A 22,253-nucleotide genomic window follows, 5' to 3' on the forward strand; every position below is an offset into this window, starting at 1 on the left:
CCAAACTGCCCTCCCCTGCCAGCCATCTTGTGACCACACGGAGGGGGGGGGGTGTCAACCATCTTGTGCGAGTGCATGACGGCCAGTTTGCATATTACCTCTTTTGTTATACAGGATGTCAAGATTCTGCTTCCCTGAAACTATCGACAGTTTGGCTCAAATAAACTCAATAATTCTTTACAGGCTTGAATGTTTCAACCCCCAGCATCACAGTGGGGAAGAGGACACTCCACTTCATCCTGTAACACAGCCAGGCCAGTTCGCAGTCTCCCTTACAGCTAGGGTGGCCGTAGGACTGAGTTCTAGCCAATGGGATGTGCGCAGACGTGACATGGAGGCTTCAGACCCAGCCAGTTAGAACCCCACACCCGCCACTCCACGTTGTCTTCCCCGCCTCCAGCTCACTGGGACGGGATGTCTAAGCTGGCAGAGGCTCTGTCAGCAGGATCCTTGATTGGCCACATGGAGGACAGCTGTCCCCACCAACCAGGAATGCCTACTGTGGACTTACTTCCATGTGAGAAATAAAAATTCCACTTATTTTTTTGAATAGGCCCACACATAGGGCATGTTTAGGTTCATCTGTTGCAGCCGTGAACATTACCCTAGGCAACACTCTTATACATCAATCAATCAGTGCGATTTCAACTGGGCAATCAATGGGCACTTACTCTTTGCACACGGAGACCTAAGTTCTAACAACATGCAGCTCATCCACTAGTCAGGAAACCAGGCACGTCGGCAACTAACAAGAAAACGAGGAAACTGGGTTTGAGCTGTGACAGAAGGACAAGCCAAGACTTATGAGAACACAGTGGCAAGTGTGATACTTGTGGAAGCATCACAGAAGTGCTGGCAAGCGAGCTGGGCCTTGAAGGATGAGCTAAGTTCAGAAGAAAGAGGAGGGTAGAAAGTTCATTCCAGACTGGACATGCGTCTTCAAATATTTTGTCCAGCAGGACGTGATGCTAAAAAGAGAAAAAATAACGTTCTGTTCACTCCAGGGACTAGAATCCAGGACAGTGAGGAGCAGCTACAGGGAAAGAGGATTCCATTCAAAGGGAAGGTCTGGAGGGGCTCTGCAGACAAGAAGGGGGGTGTTTCCTGTAGGGACGGCCAGCCTCTTGGCTTGGGCTCCGCAGACGATGTGATTTAAGCACAGGATGGGTAGCTGCTCCATTCAGCTGCCTTCCAACTCTGGGAGTCTATGTATGTTTGATGCCTCTGCCAAGCAGGCTTTGTGTAACACTGCCAGGAAAAAGAGGAATTATTGTAGCCCTGCTACAGCATTTTTTACATGATGGTCCTTGCCAAATTCCCTTTCAAGGCTGTGCTGGCTGGGTTTCGCTCAACGTGCTCAATCTTAAGCCAATCGAGAATATCTCTTCACATGCAGGCCCATGAGAACCCCTTGAATATCACTTTATGATCAGAGAAGCTTAACAGGCTGGTACTATGCAAGATTGCTACTGGTGAAGAAGAAAACAAACGACAGTGAGCATCTGTTTCGAATGCGGAGGGCCACAGGACATTCTGCATCGGTTCCTGGTTAACAGTAAGTTACCAGCTCATACCAAAAATGGACATCCGGTTCGAGAAAGCCTGGATTCCAAAAGAAATCATTACAATAGAGCTGTACTAAGAACAGTTTTGACCTTCTTGGGTGACTTGGTATCTCACAATGCACCTTAGGTTGAAAATTATGAACATCAATTTCACAGTGTAGTTTTGTAAAACAAACTAGTTTTCCATTTTTAGATGTATACGTTACTGATAAGAGGAAGTCCACTAGATGCACCGGAAAGAGAAAGACAACCTAACATCACTGGTAAATTAGTAACTTTCCACTTTCCTCTTACAAGGTTTTAATTTCATTTCACAAACATTCATTGAGTCTCTACTAGGGGCTAAACACTGTGCTAATCATTTGTGATAGAAACTGAATGAAAAAGATGAGATATTCTAAACCTATACATTATCTGAGATTCATAGTTATTTTTCTTAAGAGCATTTATTTCCCAGTGATTACTTAAAAAATAAAAAGTTCAGCTACATTCGTACCCAATAAACAAGGTTATTTTCTCTGTAATACATATATAAAGACTGACTTTAAAATGTCGGCCTAGATTAATATCTCCTGTAATAATACTCCAGGTACTTAATTCATTGCTTAAATAAAAAAGAAAGGGAATCGATTTTCGTGAACTCAGAAATGATTATTAAACACAAATCTCTTCACATTATAGAACAAATCTTAGTTATACAGCTGGTAACCTCACAATAGTGAAACAAAAGAAACCCATAAAGCCGTATTCTGAGCCCACCTGAATGTTTGGATACGACCATAAAATAATCACACGAAAGTTACATTTCATAGCCATTGTTCAATCATAAACACGAACAATGCTTTCTTAATCTCTCTTTTCTGAATACCACAGACTTCAATCTTTTCGAAATTTAGATCACGTCTCTCTCATCATACAACATCCCAAGTAAATCGCATCTCAAGTGGTGCCAAGACCTGCCTGCTGTTGACATCCAATCTCAAAATCCTTCCCGTGGCCTTTTTCAACCCACCTACCTACTTACGACCCGGGTCCTAAAATCTCTGTTCTACAAACCTTGGAAACTGCATTCCCTTTTGATAAAATGAACAACTCACAACAACCACCTCTACTTTGCTTGGTTTTTACCCAACTGCGTCACTATTTCCAGCGAGCACTTACTGGCCCTGCCTGGAACGCGTGCCCAGACTGTGTCTGTCTAGGTACTCAGTCTGCTCCCACCAAGGGCACGGAGGGCCCGGCTTGGCACACACACACCTGGCTCGAACGCGCTTTCTTATATTTCCGTGCTCCCCAACGAACCTTCTGAGACTTCATTCCTCAGTCGGAATAAGAAATCACCCTAAACTAAAGCACAACCCTTCTAAGCTAAGTGGCCAAGTCCCGGGCCCCAGTCTGTGTTTGCGATGGGCAGCGCAGGTCAAACCTGGAGTGAGTGCGCAGACGCGATCCCGCACCATCACTTAACCTCTCTGGGCCTCAACTGCTTTGTCGTAACACCAAGAGAAAAAAAGGCACCTTCTGGCTCTAACGAGGTAAGGACGCGGCTGGAAGAGGCCTGCCCCTGAACCGTCCCTGCAGGCCTTGGAGAAGTAAAGCTCCGATTCAAGACCATGAGAGGAGGGGGACCGATGAAAAAGATCCCGGAGGCCCCTTTCCCACATTTTGATTCTGCCTCGGAGAGAGTGAGGCATGACCAGGCAATTGGTCGTGAAACTTTAGTGGGTCTCAGGGCTCTAATAATCCAATGGCCAGCTCTGCTCTAGCAAAAAACACACACAAAAAACTCCTCACTGTATTTCAAGGAACTAAGACCGATTCCACGGCGACAGCAGAATGACTTTATCCATGGTCAGCAGCCATCTCCCCTTTTCCTGGCGGCTCGGGCCCCCCAAGAATGCCAGCGTGAGGCCCCTGACGGCTCCGAGCCAACCGGAAGCGCCGCCAGCCGCCCGCGGAGGACAGCGAGGAGAGCCGCACCTACCCGCAGCCACTGCTTCTCGGTGAGGGCGTCGCTGTAGTCCACGTCCCGGCGCTGGCGAGACCCCCTGCCGAATATCTTCTCCTCCTCTTCCTCACACGTCAGCCTCTCCACCTCGGCGTCGTCTTTGATAATCCAGGAGGGCAGCTCATCTTCCTCCATGAGGCGCGGCTTGCGCTTTGGGTTCCGGGCGTCCTCCCTCCGCCGGTCCATGTCCATGCGCTGAGGACAGGAGCATGAGTTTCATCAGTGCGGGCGGGGCTCGGTACCGCACCGACCTCTCACCTGGCCTCCTAAGGCCGCGGGGTCCCTCGCGGCGTGTCCCAAGGGCACTCTCTCTTGTGGATGCGCTAGTCTCTCCCCTTCCTTTGTACCCATTGCTGAGATTTATGTATGCATGTAACAAACAATCTTTAAAAGTTCCTTTTCTTAGTCTATATGTGTGCAAAGCTTCCCCTTAAGTAAGATTCAAACTGGGGATGTATTTAACAAATAGGAGCCCTGGTGATACAATTCATTGCTGCCCTGGCCATAAAAGTATCCTTTAAGCATGTTAAAAAAAAAAAAATCCTTTTTTTATTCGATAGGGCTCATGCTTTTCATTCAACAATCAGGAAATAAAATCAGCAACTCAAGTGTCACTAACAGAGCGGCCACCACCCTCGGCTGGACTCGGACATGGGGGCACATAAATGGTTTGATCAGTCGGTCGGCCATGAATGTATTAAACGTTCAGTAGGCCATGGGCCCTGTGAGAGGAATGCCCCTCAATTCTTCAGCTTTTAGAAAATTTAGCTCTTATGAAAATATTACACCACGAGAGAGAGAGACCTCAGATGTAATCTCATCTCCACTGGCCAAATTATTAAAGAAATGGCTTTCTTTTGTATTCTTTTATAACCTTCAAAAATGCCTATTTTCCCATGCCCCGTGCACTTATAAAGTGCCACAGATATGGTTTTAACTTATAATTAACAATTCGATAGCTAAAGAAAAGCAAACAAAACCTCCAGTGAATTGCAACATACATTAGTTATATGTATATACACTAGCTGATGTGTCATTTCTACAACTGAATAGACCATTAACCATTAAATGAATTTACCTTTTCCCTCTTTTTTCCTTTGGTTCAATACAATTTTTCCATAAGAGCTAAAACTGGTAACAGAATATAAGTGAAATTTCTATTCAAATTGAAATCTGAACTCTAGAATCTATTTAAAAATTAAAGTTCAACCCTTAAACAACGCTTAAACATATTTGGAAATCATTATATTCCCAAATGGGTGGGCTGGGAGTATGGCAGAGGCCCACTGGGAGGTCACTGTGGTCATCCCGTTGTCATGGGCTATAGTTAGCTGGAGAGGCTGTTTGCAACCCCAACCCTGCCTTCTAATGCTCTACTAGCAGCAATGGGATCCACCAAGCCTCTGCTATTAGCACATAGAGGATGCCTTGTTAACATTGCAATCTCTCGATCAAGGGGCCTCTTGAGGTAATCTTTTTAATAGTTATTAGACAGCTGAGAAGAAAAACATTTTTTTGGTAATGTGCTATGCAATGAGATGACAAAATATTGTCGCTTCAATTTTTGGTTAGGCTACTACCGTTACCTATACCAAGACCTGTAAAATGACGTGCCACACAATTGATAAAATAAATCTTTGCTGATATAAAAGAAAACGAATTACACTTGCATTTTTTTTTTTCCTTTTAGGAAGGGTTGATACAATTTTTAATCAGCTTGAAGTTCTATTGACTGCATCTCTTTCCCAGAGATTTCTACTTGCAGAATTCCAGTACACAATCTGAAGTTGATATTCAAGTAAGTCTTATTTATTATTACATGCATATGTTTGTCTTAAAGCCTGATAATAAACCTTATGCTAACAAATATTTTTAAAAGTACTTCTTGCCTTTGTAGGGAACATAGCAACTAAAAGCTTAGTATTTATATATTAGGAAAATGTTTCAGATATGTACCTTGACCTGTCAAAGTATCTTTTTAGGTAAAATTCACAGGTAATCAGTATGAGAGATAACTTTTTCTCACTTCGCATTTTTAATAGATGAAAAATGTTCAAGAGAAATGTTCTTTTATTTTAAAGAGACTATCTGCTTAATGTGTTATTTAACTACAGTGCCTATGGTTTTAAAAAGTTTGGGTTCATTTTACAGAGAACTAACTCTTTTATAATAACGAATAAAGAGTTTAAATACTGAAATCCAAATCCAGCTCACATTCCATTGTTTCTCACTACACTTTTTAATCAGAGTAGCTGGCAAGGATTCAAATATGATTTCCTGCCCCCTGGTGGAGGTGTTAATGAATAGTGAGTTAGAAAAGCAGCCAGCTGATTATAAGACTGAAAAACACTCAATGGAATATACAGATATTGTATCATAAAGTACACCTGAAACTTATATAATGTTATTAACCAATGTAATCCCAATAAATTCAACAACAAAAAACAAACGAACTCAAAAATATAATCCAAATATGAGAAATCAACCTTTTAAGAAACAGGCAGAACATTCACAAAATCAAAATACCTACAAAAAGTGTTCCTTAACTACCTTCACCAGTTCCAAGCCTGTTTTTGTGCGATAAAATAGTCCCAAACGAAAAGAAATCTGTGCCTTGGCTAGATATTCCAGTCCCCCCGTCCCCCCCAAGCTGTCAATTTCTACAAATACCCAGCCCAAAACTAAGAAAAAAGAAGTACTCTTTGCCTCTTATTTTGGGGCCTAATCTGATTCGTACAATGGCAGGCAGCTTACCCTTTCAGGGTCTCCGGAGCATGTGAGGCTAGAGCAGGGCTGAATCACTACCCATCAGTGATCAGCCAGGGAAGTAAAGGGCTTCCCACCTCAGGGTTCCCAGTAATCTACATTTCAATAAGCCCCTCCAGGGGAGAAAAGATGTCTATTTCCTGTGTGTATCGCTACTTTACCTAAATAGATACAATCTATAAGGGTGGTGACCAACAATACTAGTTAAGACATTTAGGTTTTATGAGCATGTTGACCATGCTGTTAACGTCTCTTTTTTTGTGTCAGTTCTCTCCAAAATGGCACAACCTGGGTAGGGTGGTTGATTTAGAAGGGGGGAAATGTGCACATCTCAGGTTAGGAGTTATTCCCATGGCTACCTAAAAGTTTCCCAAGAAAGAATGGAATGTCTTTCATCTTGAATCATTATGTGTGGACATAATCATTGTTCCCTAGACAGAAAACACCAGGTCTCAAAAATAACCTGAGCCTCCACACAGCTGGAGCCCCTGCTCAGACTGTCTAGGGCTAACAAGGTGGAGATTGGAAACCCTGTGGGTCATATTTGGCCCACAGTCGTGTTTTGTTTGGCCTGCAGTGTTATATAATAATAAAAAAATGGATTTAGCTGCAAACATTTTGAAATCCAGAGATTACATATAAAAGCCCAGATTTCCAGCGCCTCTTAAAAACGTAATTTCTAGCTTCATGGGGTTTGCAGCTCTGTGCCCTCAGACTAGGCAGCTCCGGCCCCAGTCCACTTGCTTTGCTTATGCAAATTACCTGTCTGAGACCCAAGGGACTTCTGATTTGGGGGCTCTGCTCCATTCAAAAGCCAGAATTAGAGTTTAGATGGATCCACTCACTCCACAATCAGGCTAACTGTTATAAATTTTGAAGGTGCTGGAGGGAGCCTCACAACTTTGTATTTCCTGATCCATACTGACTTCTTCACAAGGCCCGCCATGTTGCAAATGCCGCCACTCATTCAAATATCGAGTAACTACATGATATCTTGAGCACTGAGGATAAACAGAGGTAAATAAACTCGCTAAAGCAAAAGCCTTAGAAGGTAATAAAAGATTTCTCTGGAGAGCCTCCCTTCTCATGGCCAAGGGACTTCTCCCACACATACTGATCTTGTAGCAGGCCACACTCATAAATCAAATTCAGGTGTCAGCAAAATTAGATGAAACATCAAGGCTGAAGCCACGGCTGTTAAATCCTCAAATGTCAAGGTTCCCTACATCTACTTTGTACCAGTAAAATCCAACCAATTTTGGTCTTTACATGAAGGCTACACCTTGATGCGCACCTGGGGGCGGGTTCCCCTTTGCTCTCAACAATAAGAGGCACAACCTTGTTTTAGTTGCTGTCCTCCCACCCCCATCCACAGGGAGCATGTTTGTTTTGATCCTGTAAGGAGACAGCTAGGGGAGAGCTGTAAACCCTGCCCTGGGAGGAGGACAGGTTTCTGGGAGGATGCTGCCCCCCTCCCCCCCATTAGAAATGACCTGGGGGTGAGGGTCTGTGCTCAGCTTCCAGTCAACTGTCGGTCTCTATGGAGATGTGGGCCTAGTATTGCCCACTCTATTTTTTTTTTTTTTAAAGAGAAGCCAGAAATCAGGATTCTTTTTTTATGTTGGCAACAAGTTCAAAATTATAAAAAACACTGCGTGGGCCAAACAAAATATGGCCGGCAGGCTAATCCCAGCCAGCGAGCAGCCTGTGAACTGAAGGAGAGGCACAGGCTTCAGAAATGCAACTCTGCCAGGGCACGCAGGCCCCAGACACCTGGTGTCCGTAGAAAAGGGGGCAGAGGGATGCGGCAGCTGTTTCCAGGGTTTTCTATAGTATTACCATAAAAAGATCAAATTCTTCTTCTCGTCGAGCGATCATTTGGTTCAGAGTCTCATCGTCGGGTACTTCATCTTCTTCCTGGGGTTGAGAAACAGAATGATTTCACAGGCTTAGGGAGAGAGGGCGATGACTGCAGTGAGGTACAAACGGGTGAGGGGAATCTGTCCTCCAGGCCACAGGGGTCCCGTTTCTCAGGCCAGAAAGGAAAGAGAAGGGTCACTGGGTGCAGTACTTGCCATCAGTATTTTCCAAGTTACTCAAACCCTCTTCCCAGAGCAAAACCGATTTAGGGAGGATGATAAGAAATACCGGTTCTCTTGGGCGTGAATCTTGATTCCCTTACTTTTAAAACAAATTACTTAAGGTCTCCCCGCCTCAATGACCTCATTTGAAAATGGGTGTGACATTTACATCACAGAGATTTAAATAAGGAAAGCCACCAGAAAAAGTGCCTAACATTAATTCTTTTAACCCTATTAACCTTATCCCAAATATAAATGCTCATTTTCAAAGCCTTACAAAAACATGAGTATGTGAAACTTTTGAGACTAGGCACAAAGCAAGACCATAAAAACCACATATATGCAAACATCTAGCCTTTTAAGGTATGTTTAGTCAGTGTATCTCAGTGGGCATTATTATGCTAACGGTGAGATTTGTGAATAGGACAGGACAACTGAATAACAAAACCCCTATAAAACTATACTTAATTAAAACAATAGAAATGAATTAGAAAAGGCAATTATTTAAGAGCTAACATTTTCATGTTATATTATGTTAAACAAAGGAACATGATCTCTGCAAATTCCTCAGAAACTGGAAGTTCCCGAGCTTTTAGAAATGCTATGCTATGACTGCTACACTTTTAAAACAATGATTTTAAAAGTTGGGCATATCCTATGGAAGGTAACCATACAAAATTATTTTTATCACATGCTGAGTGAGCTTATTAAAAACCGAATGGGGAGTAGCAGCAGAGGGAAGAAAGAGGACAACCCAGAATTTTGAACATCCAATTTCTTAAAAAGAGGCATTTTCATCTAGAAAGAGTGCGAGTGTGCCAACAGCTTAAATGAGATGACTGTGGGCTCCCAAGATAACATTTTATGCACTGCGTTAGAAATGAATGCAATTCAATCGAGTAAAAAAAGGATGTTTTGAAAAATCATCTATTCTAGTTTATCTTTAGATTGATTACAGTCAATGTGTCCAAATATTCCACTTCATCTGACAAAGACACAGATGAACTGGGGGTGGGCTGGGACTCAGTACAAAGAGTCGGTGCATGTAACTTCTGGAGAAGGGATGTCCTGCTCTGCTCACCCCTTTCCCAGAACCACGCTGGCCTTCCACTGCCTGTAGATGGGGGGCTTGCACGTCCCTGCGCCCAGATGAAAAATTCCCCTTGTAAACTGGCAAGAAGCCTGCCCGCAGTGGCCGGACCCTCCCGGAGAACAAACCCAAAGGGAAGTGGGCAGTAACTCTTCCTGGGCTCCTTGTGCCTAGTAATGCATGGCCTGTCAGCGGCAGAGATGGCAGCCCACGCTGCCTCAGACACTCAGGACCAGAGCCTTTGTCCGCCGTCTCTTTGTGTCCCCCGAACGCCTTCACATCCAACACTGGCCACCCAGAAAATGGTAACGTGTCCGGCACGCTGATCGCCAGGCAGGTGTGTGGAGCCCCTGCAGGCTGCTCACAGAGAAGCGAGAGGCATGGATGGCCACTCCAGGCTCCACCCTGCGCCCCCCTCAGGGCTGGGAGAGATCAACATCTCCCTGCCAAGCTCCAGGCGACCTGCATTCTCCCTAAACCAGGTCAGGTCCTACCTTCCCAAAGGCTGGGAGGACTTGTCCTACAAACGAGGGGAGTGCTGTGATCTCCCGTCAAGAGACAAGAGACCAGAGACCGAGGGCTCTGCAGGATGGCGCAGGGAAAGGCAAGGAGGGCCCCTCCCCGTGCCCTCTTGTCTCATCAGCGGGGTTTGTCCCTGACAGTGGCCTCTGCAGTCTCCTCACCTGCCCTGCAGCAAGCAGCCTATTAGGCATGCTGGCTGCACCTCCCGGGAGAAACCGGGGAAGCATCGCGGGGTGGCCAAGCCGTGAGGTGCCTGTGGCAACTGCTTTTAAAACACTTGGAAAACTCGCATAGGCTTTCTGTGCTGGGGATGGAAGACAGCAGCTAATTTATTCCCTTTCATTAACGCCGGCCCAGGAAGTTCTTTCAAGAACACATAGGCTACTCCTAATCGTCGGACACCAAAGCCATTGTTTGATTTCATGAAGGTGGCTCTAATACCTCATTCTCCTCCTCATGCTCCAAGATGGCCTGCAGGAACGCCCTGCGCTCGTGGCTTGAAGACTTCTGGTCGAACATGCCCGCCTGGATCACCTTCTGATCCACGTTGAGCTTGTACTTGGCGGCAGCCAGGATCTTTTCCTCCACGCTGTTCACGGTGCAGAGTCTCAGCACCCGCACCTCGTTCTGCTGGCCGATGCGGTGGGCTCGGTCCTGGGCTTGCAGGTCCTGCGGGGGAGAACAGGGCGCCGTGAGGGCCAGGTGCCTGGATGAGCCGAGAAAACCACTCGCCTACCTGGAGGGAACTATGAGAGGCTCACTTGACTCCACCTTCACTAATGGAAGATTTTGCTTTCATTTTTAAAATATACAAGCTATCTTCTTTGGAACGATTCAAGGCCCTTATTCCTAGTTGAGGGAACCTGGGTTGAAATTAGCCAAGCCAACTGAAATACTCCTCAGGCTTTGAAATCCAGGTCTCAGGCTGTTTTTATCTGTCCCCAGGTTCACCATCAAAATTAATCCCTAACTAAAAAATAAACCAAAACAACAGTAAATCTGATGTTACCTACAACTAACTTTAAGTTGCAGGAATCACCTGTAAGGTGTTAAAACATCACTGAGTCCAGCTGGTGTGGCTGAGTGATTGAGCGTCGACCTATGAACTGGATGGAGGTCACGGTTCGAATCCCGATCAGGGCACATGCCTGACTCGATCCCCAGTAGGGGGCGTGCAGAAGGCAGCTGATGAACGACTGTGACTGTCTTTCATCATTTATGTTTCTATCTCTCTCTCCCTCTCCCTTCCTCTCTGATATCAATAAAAATATATATTTTTAAAAATCACTGAGTTATACATACATAAACATACATACATACATACATTATATATACAGTGATTGCTCATGTAGCAAATTCCTGGGATCTAATTCTGTCAAAGACTCAAAATTTAGTTTGGGGAGTGAAAAGGATTCCTAGTAGACTAGTAAACTGGTACTACTTTTTGATAAACTTTTTGGGGATAGATAGTTGGCACTATGTATCAAAAGTGCTAAAATTGGGTATGGCCTCTGACCCAGAAAGTTCACTTCTGGAAACCTGTCCTAAGAAAATAATCATGGATGGGGAACAAAGTTGTACAAATAAGGATGGACTTCTCAGCATTATCTATTACTAATAATGTTTTTTTTTAAAAAATCAGAATTAAGGAAACATTCAATGATAACAGATTAAATAAATTATAGTTTTTGACTATGTGCATGTACCAACATAGTATCATAAAAACTATATTGTAGCTGAAACCGGTTTGGCTCAGTGGATAGAGCGTCGGCCTGTGGACTGAAAGGTCCCAGGTTCGATTCCGGTCAAGAGCATGTACCTGGGCTGCGGACACATTCCCAGTAGGAGATGTGCAGGAGGCAGCTGATCGATGTTTCTAACTCTCTATCTCTCTCCCTTCCTCTCTGTAAAAAATCAATAAAATATATTTAAAAAAAACAAAACTATATTGTAGTAGATTTAACAACATAACATATATATGAAAACAAGTTAAATGTGAGCGTGTGTACGATGACCTTATATGTGCGTATTATACCAAGAAAAGGCAGGAAGGGCAAACACCAACAAGCCAATTAATGTTTATATCTCTGGGTAATAAAATTATAGGTGTTATTAAATGTTCTTCGTTTTATTTTCCTGTGTTTTTTTCTGCTTTAAACATCTATTAGTCTTCTAATAAGAAAAAGGTTTTGCCCAGCCAGCATGGCTCATTGGTTCAACATCAACCTATGAACCAGGAGGTCACGGTTCAATTCCCGGTGGTCAGGGCACATGCCGGGTTGCGGCTAGATTTCCAGTGTGGCAGCCGATCAATGATTCTCTCTCTTTCTCTCTCTCTCTCTCTCTCTCTCTCTCTCTCTCTCTCTCTCTCTCTTTTTCCTCCTCCTCCTCCTCCTCCTCCTCCTCCTCCTCCTCCTCCTCCTCTCCCTTCCTCTCTAAAATCAATATAAATATTGATAAATATTTAAATATAAAATCAATAAAAATATTTTTTAAAAAGAAAAGAAAAAGGTTTTAATGAAATCTTTAAATAAAATCTTTAAATAAAATCCTTCATAAAACTATGAAGCAGAGTTGCCTAGTTTTAAGGCTACACAATAAAAACTTGGTTTATCAGTTTCATTCATTCTGGTCCAGGGGATGGCCTCTGGGGAAATGCGAATGAGTTGTTTCATGGTGTCCCCATCAGACGCGTATACAGCTTTAGGGCAAAGGTCTGATCCCGGTGTCCTGCGTCCCTGGCACTGACTGTGCATAGAGCTGATGCTCCACAGCTGTAAGCCCATCCTCTCGACCAGACGAGCTTCCTGTCACCCCTGCGGCACAAGGAGACAGCAGGCCAGGGTCTGCCCAGGAGCCCTGTCTTTGCTGCTGGGACCTGTACAGTCAAATGACTAATTAGGCAAAAGTTTTTCCTCAGAATACTTAAGTTACTATAAATATTGGACAGCTGAACCATGAACGCAGCTGGGACTCATCCAAATTCCATTATTTTCCAAAGAGGAGAAAGTGAGGTAGATAATTAAAATCCAGAGGAGGGAAAAAAATCCCTCAGCTTCATTTTCAAGCCTTTAGTTCAATCGTCTCTCTAACACGTCGTCACCAGAGCCGCTAAGCAGGAGCCAAGGTGGCAGGTTTTATGTCATCAACCTCTTGACCGTCTCGCAGAACAGGGTCAGAAACCACTTCCACCAGGAGCCCAGGGGGAACCAGTCCAGGCTGCCTGGGCCCAGAGCAAACACTGGGCAACTGATCTCACCCAAAGGCTGGTTGCTTTTTTCCAATTTTACTTTATATTTCCAAATGTGAAAATCATCCTTCGTTTGCAGGTCGTACAAATACAGGTGGCGGGCCAGACTCAGCCCGTGGGTCAGTTTGGACCCCTGTCCCAGAAGAAGTGGGTAAACCACAAAACAGTGGATGCAGCTGGCAGGAGAAAGTGGCAGGTGAGGAAGCAGAGGGTGTGGGGCGTCTTCAGACAGCGTAAAAAGGTCTTATGTTATCGGGTGCTTATTGCAATTAGCTTTGTTTTTCTTGTGATGGTGGCAGTGCTAAGTGCCTCACCGTTTCTGGTAGAGTGGTGTTTCTTTGTCGTTTTAAGGCCATCTATCAGTTTGGAAAGTGGCAAAAATTCGTATTTCTAGGCTGAAGAAGTTTATGCCACGTAAGCCTGTGAGTCCCTGAGCCAGAACGCCAGGGGTGGGGAGGGCACTGTGACAAGGAAATAAGTGTTGTAATTATTGAATGGATGATTGGATATTTCTGAGGTCTTGGTGGTCTGATATTTCATCACAGTGATTTGGGTGTGATTATATCTGAAGCCAAAAACAGCCCAAGAAGAAGGCCTCCAAGGTGACGTTGTGGTTGACCATTTTGTAGTAACACAGCTTCAGTCCCATGGATTAAAAATAAAAGTACCAACCCATGTTTCCAATCAACAGTTTGGAGATGAAAAGTCTTGGTAACCCTGGGGGCTTTTATTGCTAATTCCACATCCCTGTTCTAGCTTTGCTTCTAGGGCCTCCAATTAGCAACTTTAAGGCTTTTATCTTTAATCTGTCCACCTCAATCAAATAAAGGCCCTTTTTCATCAGTATGCCTTGATTTTGATTCACCACCGTAAAGAATAGTCCCAGCAATTTCTTTCAATGCATGTAGAAGCCAACAAGGTAAAAAAAGAAAAGCTCTATAACTTTCATTGTAACTATGCAACATGTATGCAGGGTACAGGGTAGAAAGAGCCAAAAGCCAGGATGCAAACCCAAACCCAGGCAGACATGGGTGTGAACCTGGTTGTGGTCCTGGGCTAGTTAATACTGACGGGTTTCCGTACGTGTAAAATAGTCTGAGGACTGCATGAAATAAGTTATGCTATGTAAGTGCCTCAGTTTCTGGTAGAGTTGTTGTTTAATTAGTTCTTACCCTTTAAATAAAAGAAGTTAGCACTCATCTATATCACTCTAACATCGCTGATTTCCAAAAATAAAGTAAAAAAATAACGGTTTGCCCAAACTAGTGACCATAAATGATAGATAAGAAAAATCTGATCAGCCAACCTGACAAAACCAGGTAGAAATGAATCCACCCATGGCAGATAGAAATACTTCCAGAAATATGTGGCCCAATGTGATAAACTTCTGGTAGATTAGACCTCCCAAAATTTGGGGCCCTCTGTTTTAATTCATATACATTTAAAAGTCAACTGTTTGGTGTTCATGTAATTTACTTTGATTCTGGAGTTCCACCTTTAGGTGCTGGTCATAAAAGTTTGTGTGTGTGTGTGTGTGTGTGTGTGTGGAAAAAAAAGAGGGAGGGAGGGACGGACGGAGAGGGAGAGGGAGAGGGAGAGGGAGAGGGAGAGGGAGAGGGAGAGAGAGAGAGAGAGAGAGAGAGAGAGAGAGAGAGAGGCATATATGTCCCAGCATCCTTTCTCATGGTAAATTAGCATTTCCAGAAAGTGATTTCCTTTGGGCCTTAGAATTAGCACTGTGCCAGCTGAGATGCCATAGTAATGTTTCCCTCAGAAGATAAAATCTAGTGAACTCTCCATTCACCTGTTACAGACAAGTTACTGTTTCTCAGTGGAGATTCAGGCGGCAGCAAGGAGGGGAATCTAAGCATCCATCCACACTGAGCACCCGGGAAGAGAGAAATCACAAATTCCTTCCCCTAGACACCCAGCTAGCTCAGCACCTGGGCCACAGCAGCCACTCAGAAAGTGTTTGTGAAACAGACGCTGAATTCACCATGGTCCACAGGAGAACTGCAGAGCTCTCACACAAATACGAATTCTACCGATGCTCTGGAATGGCAGTGTGGGATGTAAAACTACATCAAAATACTTGCTGAAGATTTAGAACCTTCCTCAAGGTCAGAAAGATTTAATAGCAATTCCACTGTAGTCACCTAAAGAGAGTGACAGGTGGGCGTAGGCAATGGTCAGGGTTGGTGGCCACCCCGAGGTTTGGAACCACTGGCTTACTCTGTAAATCAGTGCTTGTCAGCTGTGTGAGAAAACCTATGCCAGACTCTCCTGGGAGCATCTGAATGTATAGAAAAGTCCATGGAGTCTGTATGGGTGGGAAGCACCTTCAAAATTGGGGAAGCAGGCATTTATGTTTTTGTAAAATCTCCCTCTTAATTCTAATGCACCCATGAACCCCACCTTCCTGCCCAAAACTTCCGCCACAAGCCTTTTCCGCCCAATTGTCACAGTGACCCAGTAAAGCAGTATTTTTCTGCATATTTACCATTGAGGTAACCAAGGTGTAGAGAGGAGCCCGGGTGAAGCTGATGTAGAATTTATACTCATATGTGAGAGCCACAGTGTCCCTTTCTACTATTTTGAGTTAACATTGGTTCCAAAATGAATCAAGCCTGACGAACAGCATCCACCCAATTATCTTATAGGCAGGTGCACAACTCCCAGCATAATTTACTAACCCAGGGCCACAAGGGACCCATCCGATGATTTATTAATCACCAAAGGGTAACTCTAAACCTACCGGCTAGAAGAACTTCATAGTTGATGCTCCACAGAATATTTTTTGATGATGATTTTAAGCAAAACACAGACTATAAACTTGTCTGTCATATAGGCAATACTTGACCTACACTTCCTGAAACTCATTTTTCTTGACTGCGAGGAAGTGAATAGCAACAGTCACAATCTCACATGGCTGTGTGAAGGCTGAATGGAGCAATGCGTATGACGAGGCTGGCACGGAGTAAGGGCCAAGCCATGTGAGTTGCTCCTGTGTTGTTTTTACTTTGAAACACTTTTGATTTATCCTTCACCAACCAAGTAGTTCGCTCAGTGGCCATCCCAGGAAATGAGGTTAAAAACGAAGCAGAAACTAAGTATTTCTACCCCAAATGTGAGCTCTATCAAAGGTATGAATAAGACATCTCCATACGCTCCAAGGGAGATAAGAAAACAGCCGTAATAACGTGCGGGGCTGTTTTCCCTCTGCAAACATGGCCCACTGTGTAGAACTTTGCTCTGCCCCACCAATGTGAGTGATGAAATGGCTGGTCTTTTAGCTCCTCTCCGGGGGGGAGGCTGGGCAGCTAAGTCAGGGACACGCAGACCTGATGAGGATTCCAGTCGCTGTCAAAGATGACCACGGTGTCCGCTGCCTGGAGGTTTAAGCCCAGGCCTCCCGCTCTTGTGCTCAGCAAGAAAATGAAATACTGGGACCCAGGTTCGTTGAATTTCTTCAGCAAAGCAGCACGATCTTCAGACTTGGTGGTGCCTGAGGGGATAAGAAAAATAAATTTGCCAATTAACTCCTGTCTGAACATGGCACAGAGCAAGACAAAAAGGCCTGCTTCCTTGAGAAACAGACTCAGACTCCTCTCGGCATCGGTGAGGTAACCCCCCAAGGTTTCTGTATGTTTGAAAGGAACTTTGAAAATTTTGCAAGAAAGAAAGAAAAGAAAAATAATAGAGCGATTGAAAGAGACTTCTCTCACATTAAGAAGAAGCACTTTGTCTATCACCCATAGTTCCAAAATGCTGAAAAGAATTTAAACATTTTGGACTGGGCACCTCTGCAACTTAACAGGTTGTACAATATTCTTATGCTAACCTAAAACTCAACGAAAACATTTTCTGGATATGTTTCTGTGCTTAACACCACCAAATATATTTTAAAACACACACACAGAGCAAAAAACGATTATGATGATGGCTTAAAGCAACTTTGCGGATAGGCATTAGGTCTTGTTTACGCCAAGAGAATGGAAACAAAAGGAAAATCAATTGCTACTACACTGTCACCATGTGGACTGCTACTGAGCACGATCTGGCTGGTAAACACATAAAATGTGGAGGGAATATTTTTATCCTTGTAGCAAGGCTTGAAGCCACAATAATTAAAAGGGGGGTGGGGCGGAAGAAGGAATCTCTCAGTCTGTTTCTCATGTTGACAGTTCAAAGGACACCAAACTCAGCCCAACAGAGTGGCGCGTGACACACCTGGCGATGGCTCACCCCGTGGTGTCTGAGGAGATTCCAAAATAGTGAGTAAGCGGAGCATCCCAACCGCAGGCTAAGGCGCTCGCTTTTCGGATGCCAAGGCACCATACTGGTGTCCCGAAACAGCCACTCAATCACATGCCTTGGGTTTGTGATGTATTTACCTGAACTGCACTGTGGAAGGGAAAGAAATCTACATATTCTACCTGAACATATTTCAGCAGAGAAATGGAGCTGCGGAGTTTTGAAAAAAAGGCCGGAGGCTGTTGGGAAATACATATGCACGTTACATGATAGTCCCTAACTGCCTGCTATACAAACATTATTTCTGCATGGTGTTCTTTTCTTAAGGATGAAACTATACTAGCAATTTATTTCAGAGGATTAAAACAGCTCAGTGACTACGGTTAATGGAATCAGGTTACTATGAGGGTCAAGTTCCCAAACATGGGGGGGGATCTGTTTTTCATATTAATAAAAGTAATAAGTACCCTCCTGAGGAGGGAGAAAGAGCCGATTCCTTGCATACAGCAGATGTGGCTTTGGGGGGAGGAGGGGGGGACTCTCACTTACTGAAGCCACATTCTTTAGAGCTCATTTTACTTTCTAAATTAGATTTCAAGTTTAGTGACCTGGTCAAACTCTGCAACAAAGAACTGTTAAGAACTTAGAATTTGGGGGAGAATCACGAAATGTGCTTTGTTGAACGAGGTTTCAAACACATGGGGCTCGTTTTTCTTTTATTTTCAGAACTACTTGTTCACGGGGAACTACTTGTTCACGGTGCTCATGGAAGATCTGTTCTACCATGAAACCTTTTCGCCACCATCATCTTTCCAGCGACAATCATCTTTGAAAAATTACTCACATGAAGTAATGGTTCACATACTTATCCTCTGCTTTACGTAAATAATCAGCCACAGAAACTGAAAAGATGCTTCTAAAATTCGGAAAGGAGTTCCCAGAGAGAACTGTTTTCTGATAGCAGAGTACAAAAACTGTGCATCTATGTACTCAGGGGAGAAGTTCAGTTTTGATCCACTAAAAAATAACCAGTTAATGGTCACATGCATTAGGATTAATTGGTAGAGCCCTGCCTAAGTTGGTTGGAACATGGCTCTGTACACCAAAAAGCTGGGGGTTCGATCCCTGGTCAGAGACTGTGTACAGGAGGCAACCAATCGATGTTTCTCTCTCACATCCATGTTTTCTTCTCTCTCTCCCTTCCTCTTTCTTTCTAAAATCAATAAAAACATATCCTCTGGTGAGGATTAAAAAAAAAGATTAATTAGTGGATATGCTTATTTGGGATGAAATAACCCTAAATGCAAAAACAAAGCACTGAAAAACAAAAGGACTATCAAAATTATTTGATAAAAGGAGTTTTCAGGCCCCATGACAAATACCTCAAGCAAACAGACCAACCACATATCTGATATATATTTAAACTATATAAAATAGCTGGGAACTTGACAAGTTATAAAGCCAAGGGAAAATATGATTAAATCACTTTTCATGCAAAGCTATGGCATTTTTTATTACAATGTTCAGAACTTGCTGCATTACCATATCCATTAGTCAAAGGTTCCCCAAGTCAAGATCTTTGCTGATCATCAGCAATCTTTGGGATATTGCTCAGGGAGATTCAAACTACCTTGTCAGGATTTATCCACAGGCAAATAAATGCTCCTTGTAGGTGGCACAGGATTTAATGTGCATCCGGCCCAGGTTCTTCTGGACTTTGATGTAGCACATTACCAAGAATACAATTAATAGCAAGGGCAATTGTGTTGAGAACTGCAGAATTTGCCAGGAGGAACATACTGCCAGGCTTTCATGATTACTAATTTTAACTGAGTGTCAAGTGCTTTGGGAAAATTCGGCCTTCTAGGATGTAACTTCACCACTTGCTTTCACTCAAAAATCATTTCCAGTGAAAACAGACTATAATGGAATAGTAGCTAAAATCTATTCATGCAACCACAATCTTTGCAGAAAAATCTGCTTAGCTGTCATCAAGTGGTTTTTTTCTTTTCTTTCCTGAGGTCAAAAATCACAGACATCAAATTTGGCTGAAAATCTGAAGTCTTTGGAACAACTGGGTGAAGAGGGTGGTAGGTGGAAGTGGTGCAGGGGAAGCACGGGCCCTAATTTATTCCCATGTATATTGACTGTCTGCCCACCATGCTCTCCACCCCCAAAACACATGGCTGCTGTTTCCTGTGGGTGGAAATCTGTCTGGCCTTCTCAATCCATCACTAATGCTTGATGGGACTTGCTGACTTGTCTCCTCCAACCTAATGGTAAGGGGTCTGGCAGCAGGAACCGTGAGTGGCTCATTCATCTTGTATCTCTGGTGACTGGTTATTTTCAATCAATCAATCAATCAATCAAACTTTTTTGATTCAGTTCAAAATCATCCTTCAAATGCTGTTGAGAGGGCAGCAGCCTACATTTTCAGAAATGGCTATATCTCACTGGATCTGTTAAAGCAGCTAATTTGGAGGCAGGGAGACCTAAGTCAGAACCTGGTTTCACCATTAACTCATCTCTCTAAAACCTCTGCTTTCTCATCCGTTAAATGGGGATCATGGTAAGACCTCCGTAAACGGGACAACTGTAGCTGGCTGGCTGAGGAAATTACATTAACAGTGCACGAGAGGTGCGTGGCCTGCCATCCCACATGGAGGAGGCATTCCATACACTAGCTCTTAGGACTGTTGTCAGTAGTAACAATAAGGACAGCAACCAACAGACTATAAAGATACTCTCTGAGACTGGGGAGAAAACAGGAGAGGGATTTGTTTCAAGGAAATCATTTCTGGTCAATTTCACAGACTTCAACATTCCAGGGTTGCTATCCTCAGGGAGCTGAGATTCAAAACAAAAAGCCACAGACTGGTAAACAAGTCATCTAGGACACCTGTGGGGGGCAGCGAGGGGGGACAGAGGGCTGGGCTGCCCCTCCCCTGAGCACAATGGAGGAAGGTTTGCTTTCAGATGAGAGTGGTGAAGGAGAGCTGACCTCTCCCAGAGCAGGAGGAAGGGATCCGGGCAGAGGACAAGACAGTGCAGGAGTGCTGCCAAAAGAGACAGACTGTGGAGGATGTAACTGTGTCCTGAATTTAAAATTAACATTTACTTAACCATTCATCTGTTGTTAGTGACAATGGAGGAGAGAGGTAAAAAGATTTTAAAAAATCAAGTCTATCAGAGGTATAATGCATTTTTTAAAAATACCCTAAGAGGGAGATCATAAAGAGAATTCATTTAAAACTCAAGTATGGCCCTGACCAGTTTGGCTCAGTGACTAGAGCATTAGCCTGTGGACTGAAGAGTACCAGGTTCGATTCTGGTCAAGGGCATGTACCTTGGTTGCGAGCACATCCCCAGTAGGGGGTGTGCAGGAGGCAGCTGATGGATGTTTCTCTCTCATGGATGTTTCTAACTATCTCTCTCCCTTCCTCTCTGTAAAAAAATCAATAAAATATATTAAAAACAACAACAACAAAAAAAAAACGCCTGAAGTATGGCTCGGCTAGCATGGCTCAGTGGTTAAGCACTGACCTATGAACCAGGTTCGATTATGAGGTTATGGTTCGATTCCTGGTCAGGGCACATGCCTCGGTTGCGGGCTCGATCCTCAGTATGGGACGTTCAGGAGGCAGCCGCTCAATGATTCTCTCTCATCACTGATGTTTCTATCTCTCTCTCCCCTGCCCTTCCTCTCTGTAATAAGTAAAAATATATTTAAAATAAATTAAATTAAATTAAAACTCAAGTATGGCAAGTCTGAGGTTTGGTATATATCCAGCTATGTCTAATTCATGGCAAAGGGAGGATAAAAATAAAACAAAACCTTTCAATGAAACATAAACTAAGTTAACATTTAACAATAACTTGTTCATTGCACTAGATGAAAATTGGTATTAGTAATAATGTATTCTCCGGGGATTTACACTATCCTGGCTGTAAATTAGTTATTCCCCCTTACTACTCTTTGAAAGTCTTAGCCCCTGCTATAGTATGAAAAGTATAGTGTTTCATCTCTAAAGTACTGGGGCTGATATAGAAATCATATATCCCTAAATTCATACTTTCATTCATATTTTCTTACTAATTTTTTAGGACACAGTCTTTAAAGTTCTCTCCTAGTATCAGGGAAATATTTTACACTAGTGGCCCGATGCATGAAATTCGTGGGCCCCACACTCCCCTGCCCACTGCTGGTTCCAGAAGGTCGTTCTGCCCATCCGGTCTAATTGCCATATTAGCTCTTTATTATATGGGATAGTTTGCAAAATCCAGGAAACTATGGAAACCTATCTCTGAATGTAACATATAGATATATTCTGCTTAGAAAAAGAGAGAAGCTTTAATGATAATGAAATATAATCTTAACTGAACTATTTCAGTATTACGGAACAAAGGAGACATAGCCTTTATCCCCTTAAAACATGCCCTAACACAAAAAGCTAACAGCTTATAAAAATATTCCATATGGTGCAAAGGAAACAGATAATCCTAAGAGCAACGAGGGCTTTTAAATTTTATTTCAGTTTAGTTTAATGGTGGAACTTATACCAGTAAATGACTCTAGCTCACTTGTATTGGCTTGTGTGGGGGGATCAACAGCTGTGCAAGGGATTTCAGCTTATTTTGAGCTTGAGGGTATGAAAATTGGTATCTAGAAAAGCGGCACTCACCCCGTTAGTTAATTCTTCAACAATCTCACCCCTCC

At 43.5% G+C, this 22,253-nt stretch overlaps 1 protein-coding gene across 1 annotated transcript in view; it reads right to left on the reverse strand.

The window, feature by feature from the left end:
* SMARCA2 (SWI/SNF related BAF chromatin remodeling complex subunit ATPase 2) overlaps positions 1–22,253 on the reverse strand; it is a 164,773-nt gene that overhangs the window by 55,346 nt on the left and 87,174 nt on the right. Inside the window, exons 24-27 of the mRNA XM_081104098.1 lie at positions 16,624–16,787; positions 10,474–10,701; positions 8,179–8,256; positions 3,550–3,768 (exon numbers count right to left, since the gene is read on the reverse strand). Coding sequence (XP_080960224.1) covers positions 3,550–3,768; positions 8,179–8,256; positions 10,474–10,701; positions 16,624–16,787 — 689 coding nt within the window. The remainder of the gene's footprint in view (positions 1–3,549; positions 3,769–8,178; positions 8,257–10,473; positions 10,702–16,623; positions 16,788–22,253) is intronic.

This window comes from Myotis nattereri (assembly GCF_964212035.1).
Source record: "Myotis nattereri genome assembly, chromosome: 12".
Classification (NCBI taxonomy): domain Eukaryota; kingdom Metazoa; phylum Chordata; class Mammalia; order Chiroptera; family Vespertilionidae; genus Myotis; species Myotis nattereri.